The 17,573-nt window shown below is 38.0% G+C and overlaps 1 protein-coding gene across 4 annotated transcripts in view; it reads right to left on the bottom strand.

Moving 5' to 3' along the window:
* Positions 1-235: 235 nt before the first annotated feature.
* Positions 236-17,573, bottom strand: part of RECQL (RecQ like helicase) — a 57,688-nt gene continuing 40,350 nt past the window's right edge. For 3 of the 4 annotated variants that reach the window (XM_046013413.1, XM_046013412.1, XM_046013410.1), the window contains 9 exons: positions 14,766-14,932; positions 13,850-13,931; positions 12,761-12,909; positions 12,554-12,671; positions 11,880-12,018; positions 10,216-10,307; positions 1,605-1,842; positions 1,169-1,298; positions 236-652 (listed from right to left, as the gene is read on the bottom strand). In XM_046013413.1, coding sequence (XP_045869369.1) covers positions 506-652; positions 1,169-1,298; positions 1,605-1,842; positions 10,216-10,307; positions 11,880-12,018; positions 12,554-12,671; positions 12,761-12,909; positions 13,850-13,931; positions 14,766-14,932 — 1,262 coding nt within the window. In that variant the 3' untranslated portion in view covers positions 236-505. The remainder of the gene's footprint in view (positions 653-1,168; positions 1,299-1,604; positions 1,843-10,215; positions 10,308-11,879; positions 12,019-12,553; positions 12,672-12,760; positions 12,910-13,849; positions 13,932-14,765; positions 14,933-17,573) is intronic. The other variant, XM_046013411.1, reaches the window with a different exon arrangement.

Genomic DNA, 17,573 nt, shown 5'->3' with positions numbered 1-17,573 from the left:
AATATTCCATATAACACTGCTATCAGAAGGTATGTCAAGGGATAAAGGATTTAAGATATGTGAACTCATTCTTTTTTTGAGAGGGGGAATCTGATTTTATTTTTTTAATTTAATTTTTTTTTCAGTGTTCCAAAATTCATTGCTTATGCACCACACCCAGTGCTCCATGCAATACGTGCCCTCCTTAATACCTACCACCAGGCCCTCCCAACTCCCCACTCTCCTCCCCTCCAAAACCCTCAGTTTGTTTCTCAGAGTCCACAGTCTCTCATGGTTCGTGCCCCCTTCCAATTTCCCCCAACTCACTTCCTAAATATTTTACATTAAAATTATTTTTCTCCATACTGTAAATTTACATAATTCATGATCTTGAATTTTCAAGTCTTCAATACTTTGGAGGTAAGTTCCATATGTATAAAATATTAATAAAATTGTCTTAAGCTTTTAACTACAAAATAATGTTGTATGCATGCATAAACCATTTTCTTGGAAAATTTAGAAACATTCATGCATCATCAATTTTTCTTTTCTTAGTCCCTGTATGCTTAGATTGCTGAAGCATGTTTGCAGACTTCTGGAAGTTACTTGAATTTTTTTCTTCCCTTTTTTTATCAGCTCCTTCAAAAGAATGACAAGTTTGAGGTGATTCCATCTACAAATAAAAACAAAGCAAAACACTCTGGTCAAAATTCAGCTCTCCCATTTTCTTTCCAGATTAATAAACCCATTCACTGCTCCTTCATATGAGTCCTATCCTGACAGGATATGCTGTCAGAGACACAGTGGTACGTGGCATGCTTTTGCAGGCTTGAGAGTTATTTAATATGTGAGAGTCATTGGTTCTCGACCTCTGCTGCACAGGCCGACTTCTCAACCAGTGTTGATCAACCAGGGTAGAGTATATCGCAAATTAGACAACACTAAAATGGATTTTTCACATTCTAAAAGGTTGGAAAGTCTAGTCTATATTAAAAGGTAGACTAGCTTAAATTATTACTCTATAATTATATTATAAGCTCTACAGAAAGCAAAGGTATGTTTTCTCTCTTCCATGCTCAGATTCTAAGAAGAAAACTGCTTCTCTCTTCTTGTGTTCCACTGGAGAGGAACAGTATCCCTTAAGCTCTGTTGTTTTTTTTTCAGTAGGTAGAAATTAACAGGCAGTTACCCTGAAACAGCTCTCTGTGGGCTTCTTTACTTGCATGGTTATGACGTGTGCCTCATTGTTCAGAAGATTAGCTTTAGGTCCTATTTTCAAATATGAAATGGTAGCATACGCTGTAAAACTGTAGTCTTCTCTGTGGAAGATAAAGGCCAAAAATCAGAAAGGTTTTCAGAAAAAAAAAATTTATTAAAAAAAACCATAAATGGACTAATTTTAATACACTGATAGGGAATGAAACTTGCACAAAACAAATACTTTCTATACACTGCATTTTTTCCTTACTTGGCAGTGATCAGTTGAAGTTGGATTTTATTAAATAAATTTTATATGGCATTTAACAGTTTTACATGAAACAACCGGAAAACTACTTATTCTGTTGCAGTTACGAGAAACAATCATAAAGACACCACCAAAGGACAAGAAATGGATTTGTATATACTTAAGATACTGCTGTAGAAGAAGGTGTGCAATAATTTTCTCCAGATCTTCACGAGGAAGTTTGGGAGGAACAACACCTGCCACTCTCAATTTTGCTGCACCCTTTCCCATCCAAGAATCAATCAGTTTCAGTGGTGTGAGCTTTTCATTCAGGTTCTCTGCCTGCTTCAGGATCTTGATTAGATCTCTGCAGTGTGCCGTGACATTCTTCCTTTCACATGCTATAATGACACCAGCAACTGGGATTTAGAAATCAGAGCAAGCACAGGCTAGTCGAAGTGGTTTAAAATGAGTCATCAACATCAGCCACCCACCCTGTTTCATTCTGCATTAGAACTAGGCTATTCCTTAAGTCAGTCACCGAACTAAGTTATAGTCTCTGTAAGACATTACTGAATTTGCAGTAATCTAAAGGAAATAAGCTGGTCACCAGAAGGCCTTGGGTATGCTCTATGAACCAGAGTGTGTGCCAGACATGACAGATTTGTAAGAGAATCAATCTGTTTTTTTGTATTTACTCCGTTTGTGCTCATTAAGCAATATTTTGAAAACCATGGCTTCCTCTGTACTCTGATTTAGAGACAGAATGTCCTGGTCAGATTCCTAATTATTGATTCTAGTACTTTGTTATATATATATATATATTTATCAGACTGTCAGTGTGGTGAGTATAATGCAATATTCATACAAGTTCTCTAGCTGCAGTTAAAATTACATTGACCTTCACCCAAGACATCAAAACTATGAGGGAACTGGTCAGTCCAACTCTTCAGACACAACACAGGATGAAAAAAGTTAAAATGCAGCACCAAAGTTTAGCAACACTGCTAAATTAGTGTCTGAATGGTTAGCCATTATCTAGATCAGAAATGATTGACCATAATCTCTCCTTTGCATTAAATTTCTCTTCCCAATCAGTGAGTAGCCTTTTCTTATAATAGCATTATACCACTCAGAATTTAAACCTTCCTTCACTTCTTAAAAATTTAACATGCCTATAATATAGCAATGTAAGATATGTACATCCACACAGCACTTTTCCTTTTATTTACCTTTGCTTTAAAACTTTTGAGTTGTTACTTTTAAATCTAGAAAATGCTATTCACAGCTCACTTAATCCATTTTGGGGCCTACTATTGCCCTCCTGTAGTCCTTGCTATATATATTAGCCTTTTAAGTTTAAAGAACAATGAAGTAGGGAGTGTTCTAGTCCAAGATGGTGACACAGGAAGATCCTGAACTCCCCTCCACCAGCACACCAAATCTATTTATAGGCAATTCGTCTTGAAAAACAACTGAGGGCTGACTGAACAGCTTCTGTACAACAAGATAGACCACCCACAGAACAGTAAGAGAGATTGAGACGTGATAACAAAGGGTGACCCCACCTCTGATGCTGCAGGCTGCAGTGCAGAAAATAGTTTAATGAGGTACCAGGAGCAGATATGTCTACTGTGGGCCACAGAAAATAAAAGCCATGGCTTAAAAGAGCAACCAGAATATAAAGGAGCTAGCCATTGAACCCTGCTAACTGGCAAGGGAGCTGTTGCAATGGTCTCTGGGTGGGAGGGTCCAGTGAGTGCCACAGTTTACGTTCCCTCACCACCCTCACAGCATAGATGGGAGCAGGGTCCAGGTGTTCTAACCAGCCTACCACCTCAGTGAGTCCTGGGCCCCCAACCCACACCAACCCCAGCTGTCCCACAAGGACAGCTCTGGGTCTGTACCACTTTGGCTTCAGACAGCTTTCTAGGGAAACTCCTAGCTGCCCTGCCAGGACAACCAGGCTTGAATTCATTTCAGCTGTCCTTCCAGGGAACCATCTGTGCAGAGAGCCCTATAAATGCTCCAGCCCACACCCTTACAGCTACAGCTGACCTGCCAGGTCATCCACTGGACAAAGTACCCAGGGACCTCCCCAGACAACAACCCACCACAGCTCTACCTGCCCTCACCAGGGCACCTTCTTTGCATGCAAGAATAACCCAATTTACACCCACTTTAGTTTCAGCCACCCTGCCAGGGTGCCCTATGCATAGAGACTCAGGAATGCTCCAGCCCACACCCACTTAAATTCCAACCATCCCACCAAGGCAACCCCACTACAGAGTCCCCTGCAACCTCCAGCCCATGCCAGCCACAGCTGTAGTCCATCAACAAAACTCACTAGGCATATACTATCTACATACACAGGACAACTACAAACCAAGACCATTCCTTCAAATTTGGGATAAGTAGCAGTTACTGGCTAATTTATGGAAACAAATACAAAGTCATGCAAAAATGGGGAAACAAGGGAATATGCTCCAAAACAAAAAAGACAAAATCTCAATAAAAGAACTTAATGAAATGGAAATAAACAATATGCCTGACAAAGACTTTAATGATCTTAAAAATGCTTCCTGGACTGAAGAAAAAAAAAAAAAAAAACTCTAAAAACTTCAACAAAGAGCTGGAAAATACAAAGAACCAGAGCTGAAGAGTACAACAACTGAAATAAAAAATACATTAGAGGGACTCAACAGTTGATTAATGGATACAGAAGAACAGATCAATGATTTGGAAGATCAGTTAATGGATAGCATCCAGGCTGACCAGCAATAATAATTTTTCAAAATGAGGATAAGTTAAGGGATCTGTCAGATAGTATCAAGTGAACATTCATATTATAAGGGTCCCAGAAAGAGAATACAGGGGCAGAAATTTGAAGAAATAACTGAAAACTTCCCTAAGGAAGAAAACAGACATCCAGATTCAGGAAGCACATAGAGCCCCTTAACAAAATGAACTCAAGAAGGTCCACACCACAAAATTAAAATGTGGAGGTCAAAGAGAAAATTGTAAAAGAAAGAAACAAAAAGTTACCTACAAAGGGCACCTGGGTGGCTCAGTGGGTTAAGCCTCTGCCTTCGGCTCAGGTCATGATCTCAGGGTCCTGGGATCGAGCCCCACATCAGGCTCAGCAGGGAGCCTGCTTCTCCGACACCCACCTCTCTCTGCCTGCCTCTCTGCCTACTTGTGATCTCTCTCTCTCTGTCAAATAAATAAATAAAATCTTTAAAAAAAAAAAAAAAGTTACCTACAAGAACAACCATGTAAGACTACTGGCTGACTTTTTGGCAGAAAATTTACAGGCCAAAAGAGTGTGGCATGATACATTCACAGTGCTGACAGGGAAAAAAACCTACAATCAAGAATACCCAGCAAGATTATCATTCAGAATTGAAGAAGAGAGAGAGTTCACAAACAAAACATCAAGGAGTTCATCATCACTAAACTGGCCTTACGAGAAATGCTAAAGGGACTTCTTTAAGTGGAAAAGAAAAGGCCACAATGAGATGTAGGAAATTACCATTAAAAAAAAAAAAAAAAAAGATAGGGGCGCCTGGGTGGTTCAGTGGGTTAAAACCTCTGCCTTTGGCTTGTGGTCCTGGGGTCCTGGAATAGAGCCCAGGGGGCTCTCTGCTCGGCGGGAAGCTTGCCTCCCCACCCCCCATCCCCTGCCTGCCTCTCTGCCTACTTGTGATCTCTGTCAAATAAATAAATAAAATCTTAAAAAAAAAAAAATAAAACATGGCAACATATACATAAACATAAAATGGAGGGGGTATGAAAAAGTTCTTTTAGAATGCGTCCAAGCTTAAATGACCATCATCTAATATACACTGCTTTATACTTAGAATGTTATATATGAAGCTCATGGCAACCATAAACCCAACACGTGTAATAGGTAAAATAAAGGGGAAAAAATACAGTATACAGAATATAATCAGTGGTACTGTAACAGTGATGCATGGTGACAGATGGTAGCTACACTTGTGATGGGCAGAGCATAACTTACAGAGTTGCTGAATCACTATGTTGTACATCTGAAACCAATGTAACATTGTATTAACTCAAATAAATGAAAAGAAATAAGAAATTTTTAAAAAACAGGGGCTATCAGTTGGCTTGTCAGTGGAGGATGCAACCTTCGATCTTAGGATTGTGAGTTTGAGCCCCAAACTGGGCATAAAGATTACTTTTTAAAAATTTTTTAAAAATAAAAAGGCAGGGGCGCCTGGGTGGCTCAATGGGTTAGAGCCTCTGCCTTCGGCTCAGGTCATGATCCCGGAGTCCTGGGATTGAGCCCTACATCAGGCTCTCTGCTCTGCAGGGAGCCTGTTTCCTCCTCTCTCTCTGCCTGCCTCTCTGCCTACTTGTGATCTCTGTCTGTCAAATAAATAAATAAAATCTTTAAAAAATAAATAAATAAATAAATAAAATAAACTAAAAAGGCAAACTTAAATGTGGAAAAAAAGTAACAATAGAAAGCCAAACATAATACCACAGGAAGTCATCAATCACAAAGAAAGCAAGAAAACTACAAAAACAATCAGAAAACAATCAACAAAGTGGCAGTAAATACACAGCTATCAATAATTACTTTAAATGTAAATGGTTTAAATGTTCCACTCAAAAAACATAGGATGCTGGAATTAATTTAAAAAATAAGACTCAGGGTGCCTGGGTGGCTCAGTTGGTTAAGGATCTGCCTTCCACCTAGGTCTTGATCCCAGGGTCCCAGGACTGAGTCCCACATCCGGCTCCCTGCTCAGTGGGGAGTCTGCTTCTCCCTCTCCATCTGCTGCTGCTTGCTCTCGCTCTCTTGCTCTCTGTCAAATATGTAAATAAAATCTTTAAAAAAAAAAGACTCATCTATGTGCTGCCTATAAGAGACTTACTTCAGACCTAGACACATACAGATTAAAAGTGAAGGGATGGAAAAACATAGGCAAAATGGAAGCAAAAAGAAAAGCCACGTAGCAGTACATCAATCAGATAAAACAGACTTTAAAAAAAACAAGGACTGTAACAGAAAGGAACCAATCCAACAAGAAGATTTAAGAAATGTAATTATTTATGCACCCAACATAGGAGCATGTAAATACATAAATATAACCAAAGAGAGAAACTGACAGTAACACAATAACAGAAAGGAACATTAACACACCACTTACATCAATGGATAGATCATCCAGGCAGGTCAACAAGGAAACTGTCTTTGAATGGCACATTAGATTAGATGGACATAATACATATAGAACATTCTATCCAAAAAGAGAAGATTACACATTCTTTTCACGTGTACATGGAGCATGCTCTGGGACCTAACACATTAAGGGACAAAATAAGTCTCAATAAATTTAAGACCATGGAAATCCTCATTCAACTTTTCCAACTATAACAGTATGAAACTAGAAATCAATCACAGGAAAAAAACTAGGAAACACACAAATATGTGGAGGCTAAAATGCTGCTATGCAATGAATGTGTCAACAGATAAGGACTTTAAAAAAATACATGGGGACAAATAAAAATGCAAACACAACTGTCTAAAATCTCTGGAGATGTCTGTAAACTAGAAGTCAAAATAAATTTGAAATAAAAAAATCATCTTTGGGACACAGCAAAAGCAGCTGTTTGTTTTGTTTTAAGAGGGAAATTTATTACTGATACCAGACTAACTCAAGAAAAATCTTCAATAAACAATCTAACCTTATACCTAAAGGAGCTAGAAAAAGAACAAAACCCAAGGTAAGTAGAGGAAGGAAATAATAAAAATCAAAGCAGAAAGAAATGAAATAGACATTAAAAAAAAAAAAGAAAAGATCAAGGAAACTAAAAAGCTGGATCTCTGAAATGGTAAATGAAATTGATAAACTTTTACCCACACATTTTCAAGAAAAAACAAGAGGACCCATATAAAATCAGAAATGAAAGCAAAGTAAAAACTGACACCACAGAAATACAAAGGACTGTCAGAGAATATTATGAAAAATCAGATGCTAACAAATTGGATAACCTAGAAGAAATGGATAAATTGCTAGAGACATGATTTTCTGAAACTGAATCAGGAAAAAGCAAAGTCTGAACAGACTAAGTACTAGTAACAATATGCAAAAGTGATAATCAAAAAACTACCAACAAACAAAGATCCAAGACCAGATGGGTTCACAGATGAATTCTACCTAACATGTATCTCCACAAACTGTACCAAAAAGCAGAAAAAGGAAAGCTTCCAAATACATTTCATGAGGCCATAATTACACTGATACCAAACCAAAGACAACACACAAAAAGAAAGCTACAGGCCAATATAACCTATATATATAGATGCAAAATTTCTCAAAAAAATATTAGCAAATCACATTCAACAACACATTAAAAGGATCATTCACCAGAATGAAGTGGTATTTATTCCCAGGATACACGGATGTTTCAATATTTGCAAATCAATCAATGTGATGCTCATTTACAAGAGGTAGAATAAAAGCCATGTATTATCTGAATAGGTTCAGGAAAAGCATCTGACAAAATTCAACATCTGTTCATGATAAAAACTCCATAGGTGTAGAAAGAATGTACTTCAACATAATAAAGGCCATACATGAAGAATCTAGAGCTCACATTACACTCAATGGTGAAAAACAGCTTTTTCTCCAGGGTCACGAGCAAGATAAGGATGTCCACTTTTACTCAACATAATACTGGAAGTCCTAGCCACAGCAAGAAAAAGAAATAAACCCATATTGGTAAAGAAGAAGTTAAAATATCACTATTTGTAGGTGACAAATACTACACATGGAAAAACTTAAAAGACTCCACTAAACTATTAGAATAAATGAATTCAGTAAGTTGCAGGATACAAAATTAATCCATAGAAATCAGTTATATTTTTATACACTAATAACGAAGTAGCAGAAAGATAAAGAGACCATTCCATTTATAATTGCAACAAACATAATAAAATACCCAGGAATATACTTAACCAAGGAAGCAAGAGAACCTATACTCTGAAAACTATAAAACCCTGATGAAAGAAACTGAAGATTACACAAACAGATGGAAAGATATTCAATGCTCATGGACTAGAAGAATACTGGTAAAATACCTACTACGCAACCTACAAATTCAGTGTAATCTCTATCAAAATATCAACACCACTTTTCACAGAAGCAGAATAAATAATCTCAAAATTTTGGGACCACAAAAGACCTCAGTCAAAGAAATCATGAGAAAAAACAAAGCTAGTTTAAATCCCAGATTTCAAGATATACTACAAATCAGTAATGAAACAATATGGTACTGGCACAAAAATAGACACAGATCAATGGAAAAAAGAATAGCCCAGAAGTAAACCCACACTTAGTATCTGGTCAATCTATGACAAAGGATGGAAGAATATACAGAAAAAGATACTCTTCACTAAATGGTGTCGGGAAACCTGGACCACTTTCTTCCCATATACAAAAACAAATTCAAAATGGATTGGAGACCTAAAGGTAAGACCTACAACCATAAGATGTAAGGTCTATAATCATAAAAAAGAACATAGGCACTAATTTCTCTGACATCGGCCATAGCAACATTTTTCTGACTCTATCTCCCCATGCAAGGGAAACAAAAGCAGAAATAAATTACTGGGATCAGAGCAAACCATAAAGCTTTTGCACAGTGAAGAAAACCAACAACAAAACTAAAAGACAATCTACTGAATGAGAGAAGATATTTGCAAATGACATATCTGATGAAGGGTTAGTATCCAAGATATATAAAGAACTTACACAACTCAAAACCAAATAATAATAATAATACTACAATTAAAAATGGGCAGAAGACCTGAATAGATATTTTCCCAAATAAAACCTACCAACAGCCAAGAAACACATGAAAAGATGCTCACCATCACTAATCATTAGGGAAATGCAAATCAAAACCACAGTCAGATTATTACCTCACACCTGTAAGAATGGCTAGAATCAAAAACACAAGAAACAAGTGTTGGTGAGGATGTGGAGAAAATGGAACCCTTGTACACTGTTGGCGGCAATGCAAACTGATGCAGCCACTGTGGAAGACAGTACGGAGGTTCCTCAAAAAATTAAAAACAGAACTACCACACGATCCAGTAATTCCCTTACCAAGTACTTACCCCCAAAAAACAGAAACACTAATTTGAAAAGATACATGTATCACTATGTTTATAGCCAAGATATGGTAGCATCCCAAGTGTCCACTGACAGTGCTCGCTTTGGCAGCACATATACCAAGTCCACTGACAGGTCTTTGTGGTATATATATAATATATATAATATATATATATCTCAGCCATAAAAAAGAATGAGATCTTGTCATTTGCAACCATATGAATGGACAGAAGGTATTATGCTAAGGGAAATAAGTCAGACAAAGACAATACCTTAGGATTTCACTTATATGTAGAATTTAAGAAACAAAACAAAGGAATAAACAGAAAGGAGAACTGACTCACAAATACAGAAAACAAACCAATGTCTGCTAGGAGGAAAGGGAGGTGAGGGAGATGGGTAAAATGGATGAAGGAGAGTGGGAGCACAGGCTTACAGTCATGGAAAGAGTAAGTCATGGAGTGAAGGTACAGCACAAGGAATATATAGTCAATGGTAGTCTAACAGCATTGCATGGTGACAGTAGCTACACTTGTAGTGGGCAGCACAGTGCAAAAACTTAAGGAATCACTGTGTTGTACACTTGAAACTAATGTAACACTGTATGTCAAATCTACTTCATTAGAAAAACTGTGAACTCACAAATGTTTTTACGACAATTATCACACATTTTGTTGCAAGCTTCTGAATTCCACACTTCATCAAAATGTTGAGCTATCAATACACGGCGACACCTGCAAACACATTTAGAGATACAAATTATTAAATACCTAGTAAGTAAATGCCTACTAAATCCCTATTTCAAAACACAGAGTTATAACTTATATTAGTTTCCTAATGCTGTCGTAACATCACCACAAGCTTAGTGGTTTAAAAGAACACAAATTATCTTGTATTTCTAGAGAAGTCTGACATGGGTCTCTCTGGCTTAAAATCAAGGTGTCAGCAGGGATGGACTTCTTCTGGAGGCTCTAAGGGAGAATCTGTTTCCTTGTGCTTTCCAGTTTCTAGAGAATGCATGAATTCCTTGGCTGATGCCTCCCTTCCCCCCATCTTCAAGGCCAACAAGTATCATTCTGACCTTCCTTGGTTCCTTCCACATTTAAGGAGACTTGTGATTATACCAGACCTATCCAAACAACCCAGGGTCATACCCTATTATCTGGAGGACTATTCTTCTGCCTACCATATATAATTTTTTCCATATGTATTTGATAAATACTTCTTTTAAAAGTTGTCTAAGATTCCCTTTAAGATTCAATACTGTGCAAAAATTAAGAGAATTTTCCTGATAGCAAAGCAGTTTCTTGTATTTTAGTAGTTTCTTGTATGTGACACTAAAACCCAAAAGACGCTTCTTGGGAGTCTACTGGATATCTAAGGAAATTTTCACATTCATATTTCTTTAACTAGATTGTTGCACCATCTATAGGAAAGAAATGACATTTTCTGTCACAGTCCAATAACTGTTTATCGGTTCAAAACTTTTGAGTCCTTATTAGTTTGAGCAATAAGAGTATAAAAATGACTAATACTGAAAAAAAGCCATGAGGGAATTATATGGTCTAACTAAAACCACCCTATATAGATTTAAATTTATTTCTTAAGGAGAAACTTCACCCTGCTCTCAGCTATTTCATCAGCCCATCAGCTGGTGAGATGGTACCTGCTACCAAGCTCAGTTCTCAAAATGCCTACTGTGTATACCTTTTCAAAATTAGTAAAGCATGTAACTATATTCCAGAGCCAGACAGAAAAGGCTTGGGCTCATTTATATCAAAACTTTCAGTAAAAGGGGGATAGATGAAATAAGATTAAGGGGATTAATAGGTACAGTCTTCCAGTTATAAAATAAAGATGACCAGGGTATGTAATATACGGCAGAGGGAATATAGTCCTTAATACTGTAACGTCTCTGTAGGTGGACAGAGGGTCACTAGACTCACTGTGGTGACCATTTAATAATGTATATGAATACTGATTCACTATGTTTTATACCTGATATTAATATAATATTGAATGTCAATTATTCTTTAATTAAAATTATCATCTCAATATGCTTGTTTTACTTTAAAATAAAAAAAACTCCAATAAAATATACTTTTGGAGAACTATCAGGGAGAGAGAATCTCTCATCTTGAATTAAGGCACGTACACGTACATGAGGGTTCATGTACTGACATTTGCTTTTACAGGTTTGTCCTTGATATTCCAGCAGTGTATTTACTTACTGAGCAAGTACTCAAAGTAATTTCATATAGTGCTTATGTTTAAATGACAAGTTATAAAAAGGTTATATGGCTTACTTGCTTATGTTTTGACAGTATGACACCATTTCATAAAGCTTCTGTTGTCCCACATTTTCCATCACCACCATTGAACTTATTCTGAATATATCTCCAAAGCCATAATACAAAATACAGTCTGCTTTCAAGTCATCTCGACCTGTAGTGTAAGAAATCCTGAAATTGCATAATTACTTGAAAATTTCAAAATATGCAAAAATAAGTATAAAATCAGCTGACAATGCTTCACGGTCTACATATATCACATCTAGAAATTTCAGAGAAATGAAAGTTAATTTTTAACAGTGGCCCTCAAATTATAAAAGGAAAAAAAATGACCAAAGAGACCTACCAACAATCAGCTTTATAACAAAATCTAGTTATTGAAGTTATAAACTTGAAACCACTAATTAAGACTTCAGAAGGCAAAGATGGGTCTCAAATTATCTTAGCAAACATAGCAAACAACTCATAATGCTCCCATCTAAGTAAGATAAGCATTTAAGTACATAAGTACAAATAAGTACAAAACTGCAAAAAAAATTTTTTTAAATTTTAAAAATGCAAAAATGACTTTTTTGTAAAATACTAGCTAATAAAGAAGATTAAAAACACAGAATTATTAAACCTCATCTATAGTGTGTTTTTTAGAAAAGCTTTATTAAAATTTATTTCTGGATAGGAGTTGTACATACCTGCACGTCCACTCTCTTGGTAATAATTTTCAATAGATTTACTCATTGAATGATGGATAACAAACCTCACATCTGGTTTATCAATTCCCATACCAAATGCAACTGTGGCCACTACTACCTAAAATGTTTTAACATTTTATGTTAATTAAATCAAATTAAAATATTTTAAAATGTTAACGAGGCTTCTATGGAAGATATATACTTGACCTGAATTTCATTGGCTGACCATCTCCGATGAACATCGGTCTTATCTTCTGGTTCCATATTGGCATGGTAAGCACCTGCTTGAATTCCCAGTTTCTGTAAACTAGCTGTAACTTGCTCAGAATCTTTCTGAGAAAAGCAATATATGATTCCTGTAGTAAAATACGTTCAAATGTTAGATATAATTTTTAACACACATTTAAGATACTGATTAATATACTGCATGGAAGAAAAAAATTTAGGAAAAATTCCAAGGTCCTGAACACATAATGGTTTTCTCATATAATTCAAGATTTGATCAGCAGCTTGCTCTAAAGCACAGATAAGCCCTGGGCCACCAGTGTTGTTGTTCCCATTACCTCTTTTTTCTCTCAAGTCTGATGTAAAAAGTTTCAAGTACAAGTGACTGGGGCTCTGCACTGAACACAGGTAACAGATTTCTCTATTTGCAGGGCTGACAAGAACGTCTTATGTGCTGACTGATACACGCTGGGAAGCTCTAGCAGGGATACAGAGTTGCAGCCTTTCTCAAATTTGACCCTGGAGCTCCTTTCACCCATTAATATCCCCTAAAAATCTGTAGAACAGCTTTGAAATGCTACTTTTCACAAACTCTGTGCTGCAGTAACACCTGTCTATGCATTAATCCTGGAACAGGTAGACAAATACTCTCAACTCCATCTACAGTTAACTCATTCAATACATACTATTTATTCCTTAATGTACCCTTTACTATAAAGGACTGTATATTACATCCCTTCAGAAAATCACTGTTTAACCTTCTCTTTTCTACACAGTGTATAGTTACTAAATATGTGCTATTGATAATTAACATTATATCATTAGGTCCACTATTTAAAGCAATTAGGTGCAAATAAACAAAAATAAAGTTTTATGACCCTTATAATCTGTCCCATGAGCAAATGACACACCCAATTTCTAAGATCACCAAGCAAATTAATTTATCCTATCAAGTATCCTTTTGCCATGCACTAATATTTTTGGCTGCAAATAATTTATCAGTAGATCAGTGTAATATTAATTACTTTTCAAAAGTTCCCAATCTTCAAAGATGGTTTGTTTTTATATTACCTGATTGCCCTTTGTATCTCCCATTAATAAGCTTTACAATATCCTCAATAAAATCTTCGGTGTTGGAGGGCTTCTGCCGAATCTAAGAAAAAACTAACTTATTACAAAGTAAATGAATGAGTACCATCCATGTAGCTATTTACTTAACAATTTTCAGGGTGCCATACTTTTATGGGCACAGTGCTTTTTCTCTTATTCTTATATTCACCTTCCTGACTCTTCTTGATTCTTGGTTTTGAATTTACCAGGGAAGAAGAGGCACTTGTAAAAGATGGAGACCTTTTTATTTTCTGGGGTTTTTTTTTTGTTTTTTGTTTTAAATAGGCTCCATGCCCAGTGTGGGGTCAATGCGGCTTGAACTCACAACCGAGATCAAGGTCTAAGGTCAGATCAAGAGTTGGATATTTAACTGACTGACCCACCCAGGGACCCCTATTTCTGATGCTACTTTTATAAAAACATAAACCATGACATAAATAACTTTGGTGAAAACTCAGAAAAATATTATCTATTCTTTTAAAAGGATTAGAAAGAAAGAAAAAAAAAACAGCTGTTAAGCTATATAATCTAAATTGAGTATTGACAAATCTTTAATGGCATATTAATGTTGTATTATTTTCTAAGTAACTTTAAGAGATGTCATTAGGGTCCTTGGTGTCAATCTATGCCTTCCCTCCACCCCTGCACAAGAATGTGCATCAATTTCACAAGGTGATGTCTTTTATTTAACCCAGCAAAGGACTATGCAGCAACAGAGATACACAAAGAAAGCATTAATAACTGATCTGCTTATAATGACCTCCTGATTTTAAAAACTTTTAAGAGTTACTGTTACTCACGTAAGTAAACACAATGAAAAGGTCACTTCCGTGGCAATCCTTCATGAAAGTAATAAACTGACATAGGAGTTACACACCTCATAATAAAGATTCGGTCGATTAAAAGAAGCTGTGAAAGTAAAACACTTTTCTACACAGAGTATTTTCTGGGCATCCTTCAGAACATGACTTGTCGCGGTTGCAGTCAACCCCATTAGTGCTGTGTTAGGGAATTGCCGCTTCAAGATACCAAGTGCCTTGTAATCTGGAAAAGAGAAAACACCAAGTGGCCCACTTTCTACCCTTAAGGAGTGAATGACTCCTTACCATTATGTAGTTAAGCAATGGTTGCTGGATTTTCTTTCCCTGGTTCCCAAAATCTAATCTGCAGTTGCTACCTGGGCTTTCTGAGTAAGCAGGCTACTTCTAACTGGTTCTTCAGAAACACTGTTCTGGCATGCAGAACTTGCTGCTAAAGAGAGGGAATACTAAAATATTTCCAGTCAGTTGTGTGTTGGTCCACAACCTCTGACCAGTGGCTTCAAGAGGCAGTGGGACTGGCCATAGCTTGTGAATCTCTTCCAACTTGACAAAAGAGGCCATCAGCCAAGCCCTTTCTCCCACCACTATCCTCCAAGTGTGGCAAATTCAGATCAGAAAACTTTTGGTGAAGGTGCTAGTTTTTATAGGATTTATTATATTTCTCATGAATGTTTCCATCACTAAATGAGTTGTCCTAAAGTACTTGAACGACTTGGAGAAAGTGGAAAGAACTATGGTCGAAACTGCTAAATGCAAAGCTAGAGGACTACTATGAAAACAGAGAAGGTTGCTGTTGGGGAAGTCATGAAGGTTTCAAGGAAGTAACATTTGAGTTGGGTCCTGAAGGACAAGCAGAAGCTCACTAGGAAGGGCAGAAGAAACCACCAGGCAGAGACTCAACACATAAACTGCAAAGACACTAGCATGAAATGACCCGGCACAGTCAGACAACAGCTAGCAGGTCTGTTGGGATAACCCACAGTGTCGAGCTGGGTGCACCTACTGTCAACTCCAGGAAGCTGGGAACCACATTCCCTGTTTGGCTCCAGGTGAGAGCTGGCCCAAAAGAGGACCGTGTGCAAGGTGGGGCAGGCAGAAGTGAACCAGCCGCCATGACTCTCTGAAGATCTCTCCAGGCAGATAGGATAAGGGACAGATGCAGAGGTGCACAGCCAGTTCTAGCCTGTCCTACTTTTTTTCCAGTCTTCTTTCAGTTCTTCTTCCCAAATGTAAGCCTTGCCCAGCAACAGGTCCCACGAGATGCTTGGCAGCACTGACCCAAAGCACTGACAGATACCCAGAGCTTTACCAGAGACCTCTCATGAGCTTTTCCCTTTGTGGCTCCCTCTGGCACAAGCCATGCCAGTTGGATTCCCCTATAAGCGCCACTGTTCTCCCACACCAGTGCTTCAGGAAACCAGGGATTTTTCTCTGCTTCTCCATCCTTCACATCCCCTACTCCTCACACCATCGTACAGGGTCTACTTCCCAAAATAAATCCCTGATCACCTGCCATTCACAGTAGCTCTGCTTCCTTGCCTACCCCTCGACTGAAACCATTACACTAAAGAGCACAGAAAGTCAGGCTTAAGTACTACTGGGAACAACATGGTTCACTGATTCTGAGGAACTAGGAAATGAGTCACTATGTAATTTTTAAAGCACATAAGGGATATAAATAGACTCATCTTTTGGTGGCAGTGCATGGTAGGGGCTGGAAAAAAACAAAGACTAGGGAAAGGGAAATCAGTTCAAAGATGGCAGCAGCAGACCAGAAACCCAGTAAGAACAGGAAACAAGGCATGACAATGAGAATAGAGCAGAAAGAAAAGGCTGAAGAGAAGCCCAAGTACTAGAACCCCACAGGTTCTGGTGACTACCGGGATATGGGCCCTGGAGAGGTGGAGCGAGGAGCAGCAGAAGGGAAAGGGAGGGAAAGAGTCCAAGATTCATCCGTTTGTGCCAAGCATGCCTCCAGACACTGAGGATTAAGTGGTAAACAAAACAAGGATGCTATGCAAATGGAAGTACAATTCAAGCAAAGAAACCAGACAAAACAGAGTAAACCAATAAGTATGTTATTATCAGAGAGTGAGAAGGGCTCCTAGTGGTAAGCCCAGGGCAGTAGCAATATAAGGAGAGAGTAAGGAAGAAGAGGAAATTGGACAGAGACAAAGGGCACAGACACATACTGCCTTATGGACCCCAGTTAAGAATATGGAATTTATTCTAAATATGAAGACAATCTGCCAGGTAGTTTAGGAGCGGAAGTACAGGGTTTGATTTGTATGTAGAAAAGACCACTTTGGTTGCTATGTGGGGAATGAACTACAAAAGGGTTAAGACTAGAATCACAGACTAGTGAAGGAGACAATGTAGTAGGCCAGTGGAAAGGAGCCCAAGTGGATCTAAGAGACAGCAGTAGACAAAGAGAAGTGGACAAACTTGACATTTGGTTCAGAGGAAGAGTGGACAGGACTTGGTGATGGTCTGGTTCTGCAGAAGCAGGATAAACCAAGCAGGATGTGCCACTATTACGTTATTTGTCCTCAGCTCCAACTGAACCCTTCTATACCCTGCTCTGCGGCGCTGGAGCGGGGAATCTGCACACTCCATTTCTGCTTTGCCAGCTGGCAGTGGAAAGACAGAGTATGAGGCTGGGGGAGGAAGAAGGGTTTTGCTCCTTCCTTTTTGCTTCCTGTGGGCTTGCTTGTGTTCTCAAGAACCTCACCCCAGAAGGCTTCTTCATCCCTGCAGCAGCACTGTGTCTTCAAAGGAGCAGCTGAATACAGCTGACTGTTTTTCCAAGCTTTGGGGAGCCTGCTTCATCACAGGCTCCCCCCAACCTCTGCCTCCACTAACAG

Source organism: Meles meles, chromosome 7, assembly GCF_922984935.1.
Source record: "Meles meles chromosome 7, mMelMel3.1 paternal haplotype, whole genome shotgun sequence".
Classification (NCBI taxonomy): domain Eukaryota; kingdom Metazoa; phylum Chordata; class Mammalia; order Carnivora; family Mustelidae; genus Meles; species Meles meles.
This window is presented reverse-complemented; position numbering and strand designations above follow the sequence as displayed.